Source organism: Chiloscyllium plagiosum, chromosome 10 (genome assembly GCF_004010195.1).
Source record: "Chiloscyllium plagiosum isolate BGI_BamShark_2017 chromosome 10, ASM401019v2, whole genome shotgun sequence".
Classification (NCBI taxonomy): domain Eukaryota; kingdom Metazoa; phylum Chordata; class Chondrichthyes; order Orectolobiformes; family Hemiscylliidae; genus Chiloscyllium; species Chiloscyllium plagiosum.
This window is the reverse complement of record NC_057719.1, coordinates 44007243-44027809: the sequence shown is the minus strand read 5'-3', so window position 1 is coordinate 44027809 and position 20567 is coordinate 44007243. Positions and strand designations below refer to the sequence as shown.

General features: G+C 40.0%; 1 protein-coding gene across 5 annotated transcripts in view; it reads left to right on the top strand.

Annotated features, from left to right (window-relative positions):
• nin (ninein (GSK3B interacting protein)) overlaps positions 1-20567 on the top strand; it is a 187398-nt gene that overhangs the window by 114822 nt on the left and 52009 nt on the right. For all 5 annotated transcript variants that reach the window (XM_043697621.1, XM_043697620.1, XM_043697619.1 and 2 more), the window contains exons 6-9: positions 6946-7136; positions 17008-17148; positions 18396-18563; positions 18734-18870. In XM_043697621.1, the coding sequence (XP_043553556.1) occupies positions 6946-7136; positions 17008-17148; positions 18396-18563; positions 18734-18870 (637 nt within the window). The remainder of the gene's footprint in view (positions 1-6945; positions 7137-17007; positions 17149-18395; positions 18564-18733; positions 18871-20567) is intronic.

The following is a 20567-nucleotide window of genomic DNA, read 5'->3' as shown; positions in this document are numbered from 1 at the left end:
GGATAGGAGGCAAGAGCAGGGTTAGGCTTTCAGCAGCAGCTATCTGCACACCATCTATAATTCCAACTGCCCCAGATTGAGACAAATCAATGCATTCCTCTCACCCATCCGGCAAGCATGTAGCAGTCAGAAAGATGGCCACTGGGAACAAAGTTAACAGGAAATTTTGGGCTGAGGCTCTGAAGTGCTTGTTAAGGGCCTTAATCAACAACAGGTCAGGATGATTGACTGTGAACCTTCCCACCTAGGACTTAGTGCCTGAAGTGGCATGAAGGCAGCCATTATGTCCACTAAATGAATTGCCATTCTCCCCAATCCAGGGAAAATTCCAGACCTTCAGGTCTAGGCCTAGATGGTAGAGGTTGGTAGGCCTCTTGGTTTGTCTGTCCCCTGATCAGTGGTACTGAAGCCCATTTATAGCAACCCTGTCTGCTTTTGCTGATATCAGCTAACTCAGTACAAATGGAGAGAGATGCTGTTGACTGGTCTGGACAAGAACCACATCTTGTAATTAAATAGTCAGGGTTTATTCTTATATATTCAATAGATGTTTCATTTTACAAATTACTTTATGTAATAAATGGTAACTGATGATACAAGTGAGCTTTGACTTCATTAGTCAAAGTCCATTTGGAATTTGCCATATAAAATGGTGAATTTTATTCACGATAGTAATAATGGATTTTTGGTTAACTCTGAAGTAAAGATTGCTGTGTGCTGCTCAAATCTGGACATTATGGAATACAAATGACACACATTTAATGAACATTTGCTGAAATTTTCTCATTCACCCCAGCCAAGCTTGTGTTTCCACGTTGTTGATTAAAGAACAGACATCTTTGGGTGAGAAACAAAACAGAAATTGATGAAGAAACTAAGTAGATTTGGCAGTATCTATGGAAGGAAAGCAGAGTTAACATTTTGAGTTCAGTGGCCCTTTGGTGGAGAATAGATTGTATTAAGATGCAAGAGTATAGTTTGGATTAATTGTGAATTCCTGCATGCCTCTCAGAAACTCAAAATAACAGTATGGATTTACATGAGGGAGTGGTGTAATATTTGACCAATCTCTCCCCAGTAGAAAAGACAGACTTTAAAAATAGTTTTCCCACAACAATAACCCCCTAGGAGCAACGTCAACAAGCTCAGACTCTAAAGGAAAGAAGTTTCATCCTTGAGAACTGATTGGCCAGCAGTCATCTAGTCCTAGCGGTGCTATAATTAGTAGTGGCCAATGCTGGGGCTACAGGGAGTCATGGGAATGCAGGAGATTGGGCTGTAGGATATAGGGAGGCACAAAGGAACGGTTGACCCTGATATGCACAGAGCATCTTTGCCCCTCCCCAAAAGAGGAAACACTTTTGTACCCAAGCCCAAATGGGAGTCAACACTCACCCCTCCCCACCCCTTTCTCCCTTTTAAACATTGGTAAAAAAGCAGGCTGGCCTCTTTCATCTGCCTTTCATTGCTCATTATATTTCTGGCAGCAGATGCTGAATTAAGTTGGTGAGCCAAGTAACCCACTTCTATAACCAATCAGTGTCCAATCTAGGTGAGTGCTGGGTGTAAAATGAAAGATGAAAAAATTATTCAGATCGTGCTGTTGATATAAACAAATTCCTTGTTCTGGGTTTTAGGTATATCTTCCTGCCTCCCCATGTACATATTGGGGCATTGCTGTGAATCGTGCAGTTGACAGCAATGACAGTCACATTGCTGTTGTCCATTAAGATTTTGCCAACCTAACAATAATGCACATTTCCTCTGGGATACTTCAATCTGGGCTAAAGAAGAAATGCATAGTGCAGAATCTCCCATCAAACTTTAATGAGTGGAATAGAGTCAGGAGAACACGAGCGAATGCCCCCCCGCCCTCCATTTGTTTAGTACTTTTTTTATTGTACAAACTGCTAAATCTCTGTAAGCATTTAAAATTCCAGTTGTTTAACAGATAATTGAGGATTAATAAATGGGCGCATGAATTAGTGGATGTTGCTTCCCAGGTGCATGGATCAGGGATGTCTCAGATTGGCTGCAGAACATTCTGAAGGGGGAGGGTGAACAGCCAGTTGTCATGGTGCATATCGACACCAATGATATAGGTACAAAATGGGAAGAGTTAGAAGCCAAGTTAAAAAGTAGGACCCCAGGTAGTAATCTCAGGATGGCTACCAGTGTGACGTGCTAGTCAGAGTAGAAATGAAAGAATAGGCAGATTAAATTTGTGGCTTGAGAGATGATGCATGAGGGACGGGTTCAGATTTTTAGGACATTGGGACTGGTTCTGGGGAAAGTGGGACTATTACAAATTGGATGGTCTATATCTAGGCCAGACTGGAACCAATGTCCTTGAGGGTGCTTTTGCTAATGCTTTTGGGAAGGATTTAAACTAATGTGGCAGCGGGTTGGGAACCAAATGAGGAGATTTGTGGACAGAAAGGAGGTAGTAACTAAAGTCTGTGAGGAACTAGGTAATGAAGTCAGCGTGACTAAGGGGAAGAGTAGGCAGGGAGCAGATAATGAACACAAGCGGCAGGTAGTCTGAGATGCATTTGTTTCAATGTGAGAAGTGTAGTAGGTAAGGGAGATGAACTTAGGGATTGGATTAGTACCTGGAAGTATGATGTTATTGCTATGATTGAAACTTGGTTGAGGGAAGGGCATGATTGGCAACTAAATGTCTCTTTATATAAATGCTTCAGTTGGGATAGACAGGGAAGTAAAAGGGGTGGAGGAATAGCATTACTGGTCAGAGGATGTCACAGCTGTGCTGAAGGAGGGCACTGTGGATGACTCAAGCAGTGAAGCAATATGAGCAGAGCTCAGAAATAGGAAGGGTGTGGTAACATTTTTGGGGTTGTACTACAGGCCTCCCAATAATGAGCATGAGATAGAGGTACAAATATGTAGAGAGATTATAGAAAGATGTAGGAGCAACAGGGTAGTGGTGGTAGAAGATTTTAATTTTCCAACCATTGAATGGGATTCACTTAGTGTTAGAGGTCTAGATGGAGCAGAATTTGTAAAGAGCATCCAGGAGGGTTTTCTAGAGCAGCATGTAAACAGTCCAACTCGGGAGGGGCCCTACTGGATCTGGTGTTGGGAATGAGCCTGGCCAGGTGGTTGAAGTTGCAGTTGGGGATTACTTTGGGAATAGCGATCACAATTCTGTATGTTTTAGGAAACTCAAGGACAAAGACAAGAGTGGTCCTAAGGCAAGAGTGCTAATTTTGGGGGAAGACCAACTATACCAAAATTCAGCAGGAGCTGGGGAATGTTGATTGGGAGCTGCTGTTTGAAGGGAAGTCTACATTCAATATGTGGGAGGCTTTTAAAGAGAGGCTGATTAGAGTTCAGGTGAGATATGTTCCTGTGAAAATGAGGGATAGACGATTAGCAAGGTTAGGGAACCAGGATGACAGGTGAAATTATGAGACTAGTTAAGAAGAAAAAGGAAGGTCTAGGCAACTGAAAACAGAAGAATAACAGAAGAGGCTTTGGAAGAATATCAGGAAAGTAGGACCATTCTGAAACAAGTAATGAAGAGAGCTAAAAGAGATCATGAAATATCTTTAACAAACAGGGTTAAAAGAAGTCCCAAAGCCTTTAATTCATATATAAGGAACAAGAGGGTAACCAGAGAAAGGTTTGGCCCACTCAAGCACAAAGGAGGAAAGTTATGCATGGAATCAGAGAAAATGGATGAGATTCTTAATGAGTATTTTGCATCAGTATTCATCAAGGAGAGGGACATGATGGATGTTGAGGTTAGAGATAGATGTTTGATTACTCTAGGTCAAGTTGGCATAAGGAGGGAGGCAGTGTTGGGTATTCTAAAAGGCATTAAGGTGGGCAAGTCCCCAGGTCTGAATGGGATCTATCCCAGGTTACTGAGGGAAGCGAGAGAGGAAATAGGCGGGGCCTTAACAGATTTCTTTGCACACGGGTGAGGTCCCGGAGGAGTGAAGAATTGCTAAAGTTGCCCCCTTGTTTAAAAAGTGTAGCAGGGATAATCCAGGTAATTATAGACCGATAAGCCTGACGTCAGTGGTAGGGAAACTGCTGAAGAAGATACTGAGGGGTAGGATTTAATAACATTTGGAAGAAAATGGGCTTATCAGTGATAGGCAACATGGTTTTGTGCAGGAAAGGTCATGTCTTACCAACTCAATAGAATTCTTTGAGGAAGTGACAAAGTTGAATGATGAGGGAAGTGCTGTAGATGTCATATACCTCTCATGATTTTGTAGACCTCAATCAGGTCCCCTCTCAACCTCCATCTTTCTAATAAAAATAATCCTAATCTACTCAACCACTCTCCATAGTTAGTGCCCTCCATACCAGGCAACATCCTGGTGAACTTCCTTTGCAGCGTCTCCAAAGCATCCACATTCTTTTGGTAAGGTTCCCCATGGTAGGCTGATGAGTGTATTATCTAGATGGATAGTGAACTGGCTGGACAGCAGGTATGGAATTGAGTTTCTCAAAATGGACAACTGTGACCAGTCATGTTCAACAGGGATTTGTGCTGGGACCATTGTTGTTTATAATATACATAAATGATTTGGAGGAAAGTATAAGTGGTCTGATTAGCAAGTTGGTAGATGACACTAAGATTGGTGGAGTAGCAAATAGTGAAAGGGACTGTCAGAGGATGTAGCAGAATATAGTTAGATTGGAGAGTTGGGCAGAGAAATGGCAGATGGAGTTCAATCCGGGCAAATGCAAGATGATGTATTTTGGAAGATCCACTTCAAGAGTGAACTACATGGTAAATAGAAAAGTCCTGAGGAAAATTTATTCAGAGAGATCTGAGTGTTCAGATCCATTGTTCCCTGAAGGTGACAATGCAGGTTGATAGAGTGGTCAAGAAGGCACACGGCATGCTTTCCTTCATCAGATGGGATATTGAGTACAAGAGTCAGCAGGTTTTGTTACAGTTGTATCGAGTTAGCCACATTTGGAATACTGCGTACAGTTCTGGTCGCCACATTACCAAAAGAATGTGGATGCTTTGGAGACGCTGCAAAGGAAGTTCACCAGGATATTGCCTGGTATAGAGGGCACTAACTATGGAGAGCGGTTGAATAGGTTAAGATTATTTTTATTAGAAAGATGGAGGTTGAGAGGGGACCTGATTGAAGTCTACAAAATCATGAGAGGTATAGGCAACATGGTTTTGTGCAGGAAAGGTCATGTCTTACCAACTCAATAGAATTCTTTGAGAAAGTGACAAAGTTGAATGACGAGGGAAGTGCTGTAGATGTCATACAAAATCATGAGAGGTATAGACAGGGTGGGTAGCAAGAGTGGGAGACTCAATTACTAGGGGTCATGAGTTCAAGGTGAGAGGGGAAGAGTTGAAGGGAGATATACGTAGTAAGTGCTTTATGCAGAGGGCGGTGGGTGGCTGGAACGCGTTACCAGCAGAGGTGGTAGAGGCAGGCAGGATAGCATCATTTAGGATGTATCTAGAGAGAATGGACAGAGAGCAGAGGGTTACAGATCCTTAGAAAAGAGGCAACAGGTTTAGATAGAGGATCTCTATTGGTGCAGGCTTGGACAGGCAAAGGGCCTGTTCCTGTGCTGTTATTTTCTTTGTTCTTTGTACTTATAGCCAAAATGTTAAGTCATGTTAAGGGTTCAGATGGAGGAACAGCAAGAAAGGGAAAATTGAATAAGAAAGGACCTAACTTATTTGTTTCTTGCCTCCTTGTAATTATTCTGCATTGCTCATTCATGGACTGGCTGTCCGTTCCATAAAGACGTGGTGTTGATTCCTTGCTGAGTCATTCTTGCTGAGTAATCCACCGATCATACGTGAGACAGTTTGTCTATATGATGATTAGGATGTTGCAGTATTCAAATTCAAGTCAATACTGCCCTCACCCAATACCAATAAATGTATTTCAAAGCAGGAATTAGTTGCCAGTGAAGTGCAGAGTTTCTCTCCTCTGTGACTGAGATCACCAATTAGTGCCCCGCCATTCTAACTGAGATCACTTAATTTGCCATAGAAAGGTTGTCAAGGTTGTAACTGATGACTCTGTATGAATCAAGAACCTATATTATTTGCCATTATTACATTTGTATGCACAAGAATAAAGGTGGTGAACAATGTAACAATATTACTCTGGGACCACTTTACAAAATGGGAACCCAGATGATGAATTGTAAGTTCTGAAAATTGGAAGTATAAATTTGGTTTCAAATCCATTCATCTTGTTTCAGCTTGGTTGAGATTTACTCCAGAAACACGTGTGAATCAATCAATTGCTTCACTACGTGTGTATAGATTCAGATTCCATGTATGACTCTGGCTCTATATATATGTACTTGGTAATGCAAACATTATGATTGACTGTCACTACTTGACTATCACTTAGGTAGAGGAATTGGCTGAGATAGAAGAATATCTAGAAACAACTTTACAAACTCCAGAAAGTGTCAGAAAATGAAAACAAATTTAGATTTTAAATTTCCACTTTCAGATCTTGGTTTTTATAATCCAGCTCAATATTTCTTCAGAGGATAGAAGGTAGGATGCGCTTCAGAGGGCTGGATGGGCAGCCTCTATGGGCAGGATGGCCTCTATCTGTCATGGACTCATAATAGATTAACTACCTTCTTAAACATTTTGATTCTTCTGAGACTTCCCTTGCCTCATGATAGTTTTTTTGGTTTACATAGTGCAGTTAAAAACAGTACATTGGATTGTCAAATGACAAGCTAGAGTGGAAAATTAAATGTGATTAAAGTATAGAATTACAGTGGTTATCATATACAACAATAAATAGCCAAATAGGTGGCCTTAGCAAATCCATTCTAATATCCTTACTCCAAAAGCACATTTGTGGTTGATTATTAATGTATCCTTTTTTTGATCTTTCATTGACTTTATTTTCAGTATGCAATAAGCAAGTAGAAAAATGATATGTTTTTCAGGTCAGCTGAGATTTTGGAACCCGGATGACTTGAACACTTCCCAGTGCATGTTTGATGCTGACCCCAAGTACATTGAAGAACGACTTCAAGCAGTTTCCGAAGAACTCGGAGTCACCAAAGACAGCTACTTGAGTAGCAAAGAGCTGATCTCTATTTGTGATCAGTGTGGACTTCAGAATGTAGATGCAGAGGTGAGGTCATCTGAGTTGTATGCGGTTTTGGTAATGGATGTATGAAAATGGTTTTGAAAGGTTTTCAATCTTTTTCCAAGGAGTATAGTTTTTTTATTTTAAATGTAAACAGAAACAATACTAAGTTCCATTTCCAAAGATAAACTGTGTACTTGTTCCCCACCAAGCAGATTATCAACTAGTAAGTGATAGATCACTTCTGATTTCTCTTGTCAGATATGGACAAGAATTACTTGATTTCTTTCCATGAATACATGTTTTTGTTTCCTCCCCATCTCTTTAGACACTTCTGATTGTAATACTCTGTATAGCTGTGAGAGTCAACAGTGAAACTTTGATGCAACACAATTTCTTCATTTCAGATGTAACCATTTGCTTTCTTTTTATTTGTTTATAAAGATGTGGGCATAATTGGCTACATTGGCACATATTGGTCACCCCCAAATTTTCCTAGAGAAGATGGTAGTGAGCTGCTTTGTTGAACCACTGCAGTCTTGGCACACAAGCATGCCCACAGTGCTGTTAGGAAGGGAGTTCCGGATATTGTACCCTGTGACAGAGAAGCAACACTGATATATTTCCAAGTCAGGATGGCAAGTGGCTTGGAGAGGACCTTGTAGGTGATGGTGTTCTCATGTATCTGCTGCCTTTGTCCTTCAATTTGGCAGTTTTAGTTGGTTTGGGAAGTGCTGTTGATGTAGTTTTGAGTTACTTCAATGCACCTTATAGATGGTACACATTGTTGCCACTGTGCATCAGTGGAGAATGTTGAAGGTGGTGGATGAGGTGCCAGTCAAGCTTCTTGAATGTTGTTGAAGTTGTGCTCACCTGGGCAAATGGAGAGTATTCCATTACACTCCTGATTTTGAGATGGTAGCTATGTGTTGGGGAGACAGGAGGTGAGTTAATTGGTAAAGATTTCCTAGCCTCTGACGTATTCTTGCAACTACTTCATTTGGGTAGTTCTTCGTCCATTGTAACACTAGGATGTTGATAGTAGGAGATTCAGCAACTGTGAATCTGTAGCATTGTTGAACGTCAAGAGGTGATGATTAGATTTTCTCCTGAAGGAGATGGTTACTGCTTTGCACTTTGTGGCAAAAGTATTATTTGCAACTTACCAGCTCAATCCTGGATATTGTCCAGGCTTTGCTGCATGTGATCATAGACTGCTTTGGTATTTGAGGAATCATGCATTGTTATAGAATCATACAGTACAGAAACAGACCTTTCAGTCCAACTTAACCAGTTATCCCTCTAAACCTTTCCTATTCATGTACCTGTCTAAATGTCTTTTAAATGTTGTAACTGTACTTGCATTTATCACTTTCTCTAGTAGTTCATTCCACATACAAACCATCCTCCGTGTGAATAAATTGCCCCTCAGGTCCCTTGTTAAATCCTTCTCCTCTCACCTTAAAAACATGACCTCTAGTTTTGAACTCCCCACCCTAGGAAAAAGACCTTTGCTATGAACCTTATCAATGCCCCCATGATTTTATAAACCTCAATAAGGTCATCCCTCAACCTCCTACTCTCCAGTGAAAAAAGGTCCCAGCCTATCCAACCTCTCCCTATAAGTCAAAACCACAAGTCCCAGTAACATCCTTGTAAATCTTTTCTGCACCCTGTCCAATTTAATAATATCTTTCCTATAGCAGGGTGACCAGAACTCTATGCAGTACTCCAAAATTGGCCTTACCAACATCCTGTACAACAACAACATGATGTCCCAAGGCCTATACTCAATGGTCTGAGCAATGAAGCCAAGTGTGCCAAATGCTTTCTTTCCCAACCTGTCTATTTGTGAGGTAATTTTCAAAGAATAATATAGTTGAATCCCGAGGTCTCGCTGTTCAACAGCATTGGGTTTTGCCATTAACTGTATAAATCCTGCCCTTGTTCATCTTGCCAAAATGCAGTAGCTTGCATTTATCCGAATTAAATTCCATCTGCTACTCCTATGCCCATTGGCCCAAGTGATCAAGATCTCTTTGTAATCTTAGATAACATGGCACTGAACATTGTGTAATCATCAGCAAACATCCTCACTTCTGAATTTTATGTTAGAGGGAAGGCCATTGATGAAGCAGCAGCTAAAGCTGGTTGGGTATAGGGCACTATCCTGAGGCAGTTCTGCAAAGATATCTTGGTGGTAAGATGATTGGCCTCCAAAATTTCAATCATCTTCCTTTGAGGCAGGTATGAATGCAATTAGTGGAGTGTTTTCCCTGATTTCCATTGACTCCAATTTAGCTCAGGCACCTCGATGTTCAGTTCATTTGTCCCATACTTGAACCAAGGCTATAATGAGGTCAGGAACTGAGTGGCCCAGTCGGAGTCAAACTGAGCATCAGTAGGCAGATTATTCCATTGCAAGTACAAATTGATAGCCCAGTCAACAACCCCTTTCATCACTTTGCTGTTGCTAGAGTTTAGACTGATAAAGCAGTAATTGACTGGGTTAGATTTCTACTGCATTTTGTGCACAGGATGTATCCAGGCAATTTTGTACACTGATGCTTAGATGCCAGTCTTCATGATGGAACAAAACAGTTTCCCAGGGGGCACAGCAAATTCTGGAGCACACATCTTTAGTACAATTACCAAAATGTTGTCAGGGCCCATAGCCCCTTGCTATATTCAGTGTCTTCAGCCATTTCTTGATATCACATGGAGTGAATCAAATTGGCTGAAGACTGACATCTGTAATGCTGGGAATGTGATACAGACATAGGACCAGAAGTTAAAGATCATAAAAAGGTTATAATTTAAGTTCACCTGGATACATATGTACTTATAGTATGTAAGCTCGTCACTGGAATCTAGAAAACTTATAATGTTTTCTATTTCTGTCAGGTAAATATTGATTTTTGAAAGGAAAGCTGTATTTGTAATGATTTATACTGACCAATTTGAAATATTTTATTATTATAATTGTTGTTTCAAAATTGTATATTAGTAAAAGCTGATATATTTGTGTGAAAGCCTTTGTGGATGATTTGTGAAATTTACATTTTTTTCAGTCAGCTTGTCTTAGGAGTTCTAACTCATTGCAATAATGTCTGTGTGTTTAGATCAAATGTGGGTTTATATTAATTCCACTGAATTGCACAATAACAGTTGATAGTAAGAAAACGATTTTCTTGAAACATGCTAGAAATGAGGGTTATACTGTAGCTTTAGTACACATCATGCTGGAATATTTTTGCCCAAAGTCTTTTTCAATGTGCTATAGCATACACTGCCTCACTTTATTATCCCTCCTGCTGTGTGTTTAGATGAGAAATGTTTCAGTGTGTCTTTTAATTGTTTTCAGTGGAGCCTGACAGTTCCAGTGAATAAAAAGCTAAGGTATACAATCCACCTGGAAGTTTTAAATAAAGCTATTTACACATTTTGCTTTTTTCAGGAGGATATACGAACTTGACAATTTTGAATTGCTTTCCAAGTCAGTCATTTGAAAATGTTCAAAATGATTCTTGAAAATAAATTTTAGAAATTGAATGTTATCTTAATATGCTGAATCTTTTTCAGTCCTTTGTGCACCCTATGCACAGAAATGCATTTTTGAAATGGATTATTGGAGAAATGTAACATGTAGTTGTCTTGCTTTATTGAAGTGCTTCTAAAGATAAAGTAAGCCTTTGAAAAATACCTTTTATACTGGTAAGATCAAAAAAAGCAAACATCAAGGTTTTTGATTAAGAAATCTTCTGAAGCTGAAGGATGCAATCAATATTCAAAGCACTTGTCTATTTATTGTATAGGTGTGTCACTCATATAATGTTAAATGATGATATAAATTTAATTCACCATGTTGGTGTGCTTTGAACAATTTAAATAATATACTTTGGCAATTGAAAAATTGATGAAGGAAATGCTGTAAAGCCATGGGTAAAATGCCATCTAGTATTTAAATAAACTAAATGTCGAGTGTTTTTGGGATCAGTTAATTGATTTGTTTTTGGGTGTGGGGGGGATGCTAGTTAGTGGTGGTTTTGATTTTTTTTGGTCTTCCTATTTGGTCACTTTTCTCCTGAACGGGGAATAACCTATTTCTGCCCAGCAACCTGCCTTCAAGTTTGCACATTTAGACTGTTGAAATCCTGTTAGGGACTGTTAGCATTTAAAGAAGAAGCATGGAAACCAAATAATTACCTGACAAAATTGCTACAAGATTTCATGATTTTAACTAAACTAAACTTGATTGCATATATCAAGATAAAGTAAACAAAGCAAGCGCTGCTAAACCTAACACTATAGCTTAAGAAGACTTGCACTTTTAACTCCGTTTTTTTTAGTTCTTCCAAGAAGTTCCCTTAACTTACCAGCCCAACTGCCTATTTCTTACTTCCTCTGGAACTGAGTGATTTGTTAAGACCATTTCAAAAGGCAGTTAAGTTTCAACCACATTGCTATGGATTTGGATTCACGTAAAGGGAGACGAGTTGAGAATGACAATTCTCTTCCCGAAGTAACCTTAATGAACCAGTTAGATTTGTACAGCTATCATCAATAGATTAGCTTTTAGCTTCAGATTTTATTGAATGCTGAGGTAGGATTCAAATTATTGTCCACAGAACATTTGCCTTGGTTTCTGGATAACTGGACCCATGACATTACCACATTGGTTTTTCATAGTAAAAGGTAAATTGAAATCTGATCTCAGGAGGATACTTACACAGGGAATATCAACTAATTTTCCCTTCAAGCTGTGATATTTATCGATATCAAGAGCCCAAAGGAAATTCTGGAGGGAAGCCAATAGTGAGGTGATGAGACTTGATCTCAAGCAGGGTCCACAGAGTCAGCAGAGGGAATGGCAAATTGAAATTATGTTTTACAGGAGAGTAATACGGGCCATTTGGGCTTGGTTGTCATAATGAGTCTTCACAGAAGTGCCAAGAGAGGCACACATGGCAGTGGCAGGCTTATTCCAGAAGCGTAAAAACCTGGTACAGCAGCAACCAAAGCAGCAACGATGAGGAGTAATGAAAGTTTGAGTTAGGGAATTGGGAAGGTAGAGATGGAAGAAATAAAAAAAACGACATGATGATAGAAGTGACTGGTCTTGGATGGATAAGAAGAAAAGTAAAAAAGTGAAACATCATAAATAAGTTGACATAGGTCTAGAACAGCAGCTAAAATACACAATGTGATTGGATAAAAGCTTGAGTAAAACTCCAGTGACATCAGCCTGGTTACATAAAGAAAGGTAAGATCTGACAGTAAATAGAAGATAGATCAGAGGTAACAGAAAAAAGTCCCAGAGTTAAAGGTGGAAGTTCATTAAGATAATATTGACTTTAAGATGGAGTCAGCTCAGAGACTCTATCTAAGTTTAGAGATAGATTTAGTTCAGAAGCTGTTACGAGATAAATTATTAGAGGATGTACTGTCAGAGATTGTTTTGTGAGCTTGATGATGCAGGAGGGATACAAAGACCGTTTTCATAACCAGAGAGAAGGTGATAAGTTTGGAGATGCCATAAAAAGTAGAATCAGCCTTTCCAGTGCAGGACGTAACATTCTGGCCATTGTACATTGAGTCATGGAGTGCATTGATAACTAGCTGGATCGTCCCTGAATTCACATCGTTGCAAATGTGTTGGTTTGGTTATGTCGGTTTACAATAAAGGCCATATGGTGAACGGTTGATGTTTGCATTTCATACGCAGTACTATTTCAACAACTTTCAATGAATTATCCTTGTGATTGCCTAGTAACCTGGGAACACCAAACTTTATCTTTCATTTGTCAAATTTAAATTTTAGTTTACTTTTGAAGTCTATTACCTTTTCAGCATCATCTTTTTGGCCAGAAATATCTTGGGATACTCAGCACAACCTCTTAACATTAATATTATAGCAAATCATCAACAACTCATTTCTCAATGTGGGGAAGTTCTTCAACAGACATTAGGTTGCTAATTTCCATATGTAAATAGCCTAATGCCTAACCTCTGTCTAGGGCACCTGAAAGAATTGTTGCAGTAGTAGTGAACAGTGCCTGTGCAGATTGATGTGTTTTTCAGGTAATCACATAATGAATGCAATTTGTATCCCATAAGTTTTGATGAATTTCTGATTCAATATGATGGAAATCATCTTAAGAGGGTGTGTGTTGCAAAAATGAGATTATTTTTAACTCGGTAACCAGGTTATTGCAAATAATGCAAACCTGTGCTCATGCAATTGTCAAACAATCACATTGCAAAGTATGGGATGTGCTTTATTCAGATCAAAGTGAAACTAGAATGCTTACAATTGTTATTTTTGAAGACTTCTTAGGACTGCTATATGATGCACAGACATAACATTTTAGATGACTTAGCCTTGAATAACTTCCTTCATTTTTTAAATTTAGCCTATTTTTCGAATGAACCTGTTCAGAGATGCTGTTACACAGTTCCAGAACAGGTGGGACCCGAATCCAGGTCTTTTGGTTCAGGAGTTGGGACACTACCACTGCACCACAAAAGTCCAAATAATTTCTTGACAACTTGTAATTTAAATTGATTCAGCTGTTGGATATTCTTATAAGGATAATTAAACAAGGAATACCATCATCAGTGCATCATGGGCACGTTCAAATGTTGATTTAATTTGAAATGTTTTCATTTGTAATATTTTTTTCATGGTAGGAATGTTGGCACCCCCTAGTGGTTAAAACAGAAGCTGGTCAGAAATGTGCTGCCCTGATTCCTGATGAAGGGCTTTTGCCCGAAACGTCGATTTTACTGCTCCTCAGATGATGCCTGAACTGCTGTGCTTTTCCAGCACCACTAATCTAGAATCTGGTTTCCAGCATCTGCAGTCCTTGTTTTTACCCTGCCCTGTTCACACGTCAACCTGCTGCCTCCACAAAATACCACGTAGACTTACTCTGGAATCGGCACCTACTCAACATTGTGATTATTTTGTTTCTTCAAGAACTCCTTTACATTCCAATGCAGATTATATTCTAAACTAATTCAGCAGAATTGTACAAACCAGAAGAGAATATTTAACAGTAAACATAGATGCACAAAATGCTGGGAAATGGCACAAGTTAGAGAATAGAAAGTTAATAGGTCGAGTTGGAGTAAGGGAGAAAGTAATGAAGTGTGCATATTTGTGAATGCACAAAATATAGTTAGTAAGACTGGGGACTTACAGGCGCATATTGCCTTATTGGTAATAACAAAAACTTGGATCAAGAAAGGATGGGTCTGGGTATTAAATATTCCTGTTTGAAAACAGCTGCACATGCAGAGATCACTGGATGATAAAGGGGTTGGAAATTAAGTGAAAGAAGAAAAAGTGTGCTTATGTCAGGTATCAGGCTGTTAAGTACAATTGAGTACCAAATTGGGTACGAAAGATTCAGAAGATGGGGTGAGAAACCAAATAAAAGAAGCAAAGAGGAACTATGAAAAAAGGTTGTCAGCTAATATGAAAGGCAATCCTTACGTCATCTTCAGCCCATTAATTACAAGTCAGTCATTTTTACTTCAGTCAGGTGAGGGGTTGGGGTTGTGGGGCACATATGATTTGTGGTATGGAGAGTAAACCTTTCAGAAAAAATATCTTTATGATATAATTAATAGTCACTTGGAAAACTGTCATTTGATTTGGAAGAGTCAAAAGTAGTTGTGGTAAATTCATGTTTAACTTGCCAGAGGTTTTGAAGATGCAATAGAAAGGCTTGATTTGGGGAAGGCTTTTGCTGTGATGTACATGGACTTCCTAAAGGTTTTCAGTATGCCACATTACAAACTTGTGATGAATGCTATATGTCATGGAATAACAGGAACAGTATAATTTGGATACAGAATTGGTTTTGAAATAGGAAACAGACAATAACATTGGCTGAAAGAAAGTTTGTAGTAAAGTTCTCTAGAGGTTGTATTGGACCATGCTTTTCCTGATACATAACTGATCTAGGCCTTGGTTGGTAGAGGCAATTTTAAAGTTTGTGGATGACACAAAACTTGAGAAAATTATTAACTGTGAGGTGAACAGCACAAAACCTCAAATTGACACATTGATAGATTTGATGGGTAGGCTGCATTTCTGCACATGGCATTATTGGAAGGATGTGACTGCATTGAGAGAGTGCAGAAGAAATTTAAGAAGTTGGTTCCAGAGAGGTACACTATGAGGAAAGATTGGAGAGATAGGGACTGGTTTCCTTGGAAACGAGAAGGCTAAGAGGAGACTTGATGGAATTCTTTCAGGTCTTAAGGGCTCTGGACAGAACAGATAGAGGGAACCTGTTTCCAATCATAAATGAATACATAACCAGAAGGCACAGTTTTAAAGTGTTTTGCAAAAGAAGCAAAGGTTTAGGGTGAGAGAGGAAAGATATAAAAGAGACCTAAGGGGCAACATTTTCACTCAGAGGGTGGTGCATGTGTGGAATGGGCTACCAGAGGAAGTGGTGGAGGCTGGTACAATTGCAACATTTAAAAGGCATCTGGATGGGTATATGAATAGGAAGGGTTTGGAGGGATATGGGCTGGCTGCTGGCAGGTGGAACTAGATTGGGTTGGGATATCTGGTCGGCATGGACAAGTTGGACTGAAAGGTCTGTTTCCATGCTGTACATCTTTATGATTCTATGACAAGATGAAAGAAAGCACACTGTGAGTAGTTAGAATCTGGAATGTACTGCCTGGAAGTGTGGTGGATGTAAGATTATCTGAGGCATGGAAGAAGGCATTGGACGACTATTTATTTAGAAACAATGTGCAGAATTACAGAGAAAAGACAGGAAACCGGCAGTAAATTGGAAGGATTAGAGAGCCAGTACAGATGACTGGCCAAATAGCCTCTTTCTGCACTATAAGAACTCTATAATTCTCAATATTTTATTTTCGTAAAGTACAATCCATGGGATTGACCCTATACTTGCTAGTGGCTAAGATTTTGGTTGATCCCAGTATGTCTTCCTAATATGGTTCGGGACAAACAAAACTGCAGATGCTGGAATCCAAAGTAGACAGGCAGATTCATTTTTGTTATGTTTCTATGTAAATGGATAAAATGTATTTATTTTTATAGAAAATATAATCAATGCTGCAAATAGCACAGCAAAAATAATAGAACAGCTCATTTTATACTGAAGATAATTAAGTTAGAATATTATTCAAATCAAAGTCTAAGTTATAGTTTCCCGGGTTTCTTACTTTTGTTTTAACAGTCCCATTGTGTTTTTGTAAAGTACTTCTAGTTTAAGTTTCTTCAACACAAATTTATTCCCCATCAGAGATTAATGTTTAGATCTGCCAGTGCTCTCCTTCAGCCAGATTATGGTGGTTTATCTGGCCTTCAGGATTAACTCCTATCAGTCAGCTTTCTTTTGGTGTTTTGTCCCTGCTAGTGGAACAACTAAATAGCAACCCGGTTTTGCAACTCAGTGGGGACAAAGCTGTATTTTGCTACTTCGACGTAACACCACAAAGTCTGAACATGCATCATTGGGTTATCATTATTAAGAATTTTTACTGACAGAACCTAATGCAGAGGCCCCAGTAGTTCACAAACTCATTGTAAGAGTGAGACAATAAACAGATCAGCAAAGATGTAACATGAGAAATGCAAAGAATAAATTATTACATAAACTCATGAAATAATGACTCTGACTCTAAATTCATGGCTATTTTGATCTTCTGAGCAAATTCAGAGTTTTATTGAGTTAAACTATAAAGTGAAATCATAATATCTGAAAGCAGGATCTTCTGCATTTGTGATTAAACATAGTAAGTTAGAAAATAGGAATAGAATATATGTTTTAAAGAAGCTATGTTTTTATACAGCTACAGAATTTGTTACCTTTGTTGGTTTTTTATTACATTGAGATTTTGAACACTTGATTCTGTATTATAGATTCTGGATGACATATTTCAAAAACTAGATCAAGATGGATTAATGCGTCTTGAAGATTTCATTTATGCCATCTTTAAAAAATCAACTCCTTCATCTGCTTCCACTCCTTACAGACAACTAAAGAGGCATCACTCTCAGCAGGTAATGAAGATAGCTTAGATAACTGAATGGTATTTCAGTGGTTTCATACGTGCATTCAGTTGGACTGACTTTTCAGTTGATATATTTTTTAAAACATTAGTTTAACTAAAATTCCAAGATCACTTTCTCACTCCGCACTTGATATCATTTCACTGAAAGAAGAAAATCTTTTGTCAATACTTCCTCATTATCGCTTGATCAGGTTTTTGTCGATACTTCCTCATTATCGCTTGATCAGTTTTTCCTGAGTTCACCACCTCTGCATTCCTGAAGCCAAGCCACTCATCTAGTCAGGAGTGTGAGAGTGTATCTATACATGCTGAAATATTTAGATCGTTTATAATTAGCCTAAAGATTCAACAGATAAGTGGAAGAATAAAGAAAGATGAGTTTGTAAATGGAAAAAAGTTAGGAGGAATGGGGAGCAAAGGCAAGGAAAAATTATCTAAACTTGAAGAACGTTGACAATATAATTGGGAGATGTGGGTATGAACAACCCTTCTGTAAACCTGGGTCCCAATTTTCATTTACTAAGTGGAGGTGATCTAAGCCTTTGCTTTCTCAGACCCTTTTAATAGTTTGAAGAGGTTCTGATGAAGAGTCAATGGACTTGAAACATTAACTCTGCTTTCTCTCCATAGATGCTACCAGATCTGCTGAATTTCTCTAGCAATTTCTTTGTTTAAGATTTCCAGCATCTGCAATTTTTTTTAATATATAATAGTTTTCATGGAGTTGGTAGTCAAACAAGAGAACTAACACAAATTGCATTCAGTGTATCAGTGAAACAGGTTAATGGGATTAAACATTTCCCTATCCTACTAAGTTTGAGAATTTGGAAGTTCTGGTTATGCCAAGCTCAATCTTTCCTCTCCCAGATGCTGAAATTTCTGTCAGTGCAAATGGGACGGGAACTGTGGAATGAAACATTTACTTCATTCAGACATGACAATTTCTAATGGTGTGGGATTTGCACCCACAGTAGATCTGGTAATTAATCATATGGTGATGCCTGGGAATCTATGTCTTCAGTTCCTCATTTGCTTCTCCAGTGAACTCCTTGGTGAGAGGGACAGATGCTGAGACCAATGTCATTTCTGTATGGGAGTTCAGATTCATATAGCAAGGGTAAGGGGGAGGCTTTACAGCACATTTGGAAGGCCAGCTAAACAGGTCTTGTTGCTAAGTCACAAGTTCAAATCAGTAAGTAAAGTCACTGTATTTTTCTTTTCCTGTTCCTGGGTTAGCCATTTGATGAAAGCGGCCGGCGCACTGCTACCCCATCTGCTATGACTAGTACTATTGGCCTTCGTCTATTTTCATGCTTGGACGATGGGACAGGTTACACTTCAGCAGATCAGATCTTGGATACCTGGCAAGATGAAGGAATTGAAAATGGCCTTGAAATTCTAAAGGTATGACAACAGATGAAAATCTTTGGGTGAAAAAATGCTTAATTGTACAAACTTGTTTACATTTTATTATGATCGCTTTGAATGGATGTGAGAATTACATGCCTCTCATTAATGGTGATGTGCTTGCTGGATTCTACATGATGGCCAACATAAGTGCTCACTGTTTACAGACCTTGGATTTTGATCTGTATGGGAAGGTCAACCTGACAGAACTTACCCTGGCTTTGGAGAACGAGCTCGTGATAACAAAGAATGGAATCCACCAAGCTGTTCTGGCCAGCTTCAAAAATGAGATTAGACATTTAAAGTAAGTCAATTGTTTCTTTTTTTTGTAAGATAGAATAAAAGAAGGGCCAGTTTCCACACTGTAAGTAATCTAATCTAATCTAATCTAAAGAATTCTTTCACATTTCTTTTGCATATGCCTGCACTTTTCTTTGTTCATATACTGATTTATGGACACTGATTACATTAGTGTCATTGTATTTTTAGCTGATCCAACTTCTGAAGCCTGATATAGGTGAGCTGAATACTTTCCTACTCATTTCTCTATTTTACTTTTTCTTTCAGTTTATTTTTGTTTGAATTTTCTTTCTGGTAGAAATACAGGGTGGAACCTTATCAGGCCCTAAGTGATGTGGGCTTTGGCGAGGTGAATGATAGAATCGTGAGAGAAATTCATAAAGGTGTCCTCACCTTCATTCCCCTATGCTCTCGGATTAACGAGTTCAACACGCGGCGTGACATCAAACAATTCTTCTGCCGCCTTCGCCTCCGTGCCTACTTCTTCAACCAGGATTCTCGCCCACCCTCTGACAACCCCTTCTCCCGGCTCCAACACACCCCATCCACCTGGACACCCCATGCTGGCCTCTTACCTGCCCTCGATCTCTTCATAGCCAACTGCCGCTGCGACATTAACCGCCTCAACCTCTCCACCCCTCTCACCCACTCCAACCTCTCACCCTCGGAACGTGCAGCCCTCCACTCCCTCCGTTCCAACCCCAACCTCACTATCAAACCGGCAGACAAGGGGGGCGCAGTAGTAGTTGGGCGCACCAAACTTTACACCGCTGAGGCTAAATGCCAGCTCGCGGACACCTCCTCCTACTGCCCCCTTGACCATGACCCCCTCCCACCACCAAACCATCATCTCCCAGACCATCCATAACCTCATCACCTCAGGGGATCTCCCATCCACCGCCTCCAACCTCATAGTCCCACAACCCGGCACCGCCCGTTTCTACCTCCTGCCCAAAATCCACAAACCTGACTGCCCCGGCCGACCCATTGTCTCAGCCTGCTCCTGCCCGACCGAACTCATCTCTGCATACCTCGATACGGTCCTGTCCCCCTTAGTCCAAGAACTCCCCACCTATGTTCGGGACACCAACCACGCCCTTCACCTCCTCCACGATTTTTGCTTCCCCGGTCCCCAACGCCTTATCTTTACCATGGTCATCCAGTCCCTGTACACCTCAATTCGCCATCACGAAGGACTCAAAGCCCTCCGCTTCTTCCTTTCCCACCGTACCAACCAGTACCCTTCCACTGACACCCTCCTTCAACTGACTGAACTGGTCCTCACCCTGAACAACTTCTCTTTCCAATCCTCCCACTTCCTCCAAACCAAAGGAGTAGCCATGGGCACCCGCATGGGCCCCAGCTATGCCTGCCTCTTCATTGGATATGTGGAACAGTCCATCTTCCGCAGCTACACTGGCACCACCCCCCACCTTTTCCGCCGCTACATCGATGACTGTATCGGCGCTCCCTCGTGCTCCCACGAGGAGGTTGAACAGTTCATCCACTTCACCAACACCTTCCACCCCGACCTCAAATTCACCTGGACAGTCCCAGATTCCTCCCTCCCCTTCCTCGACCTATCTATTTCTACCTCAGGCGACCGAATCAACACGGACATCTACTACAAACCAACCGACTCCCACAGCTACCTGGACTACACCTCCTCCCATCCTGCCCCCTGTAAAAACGCCAACCCAT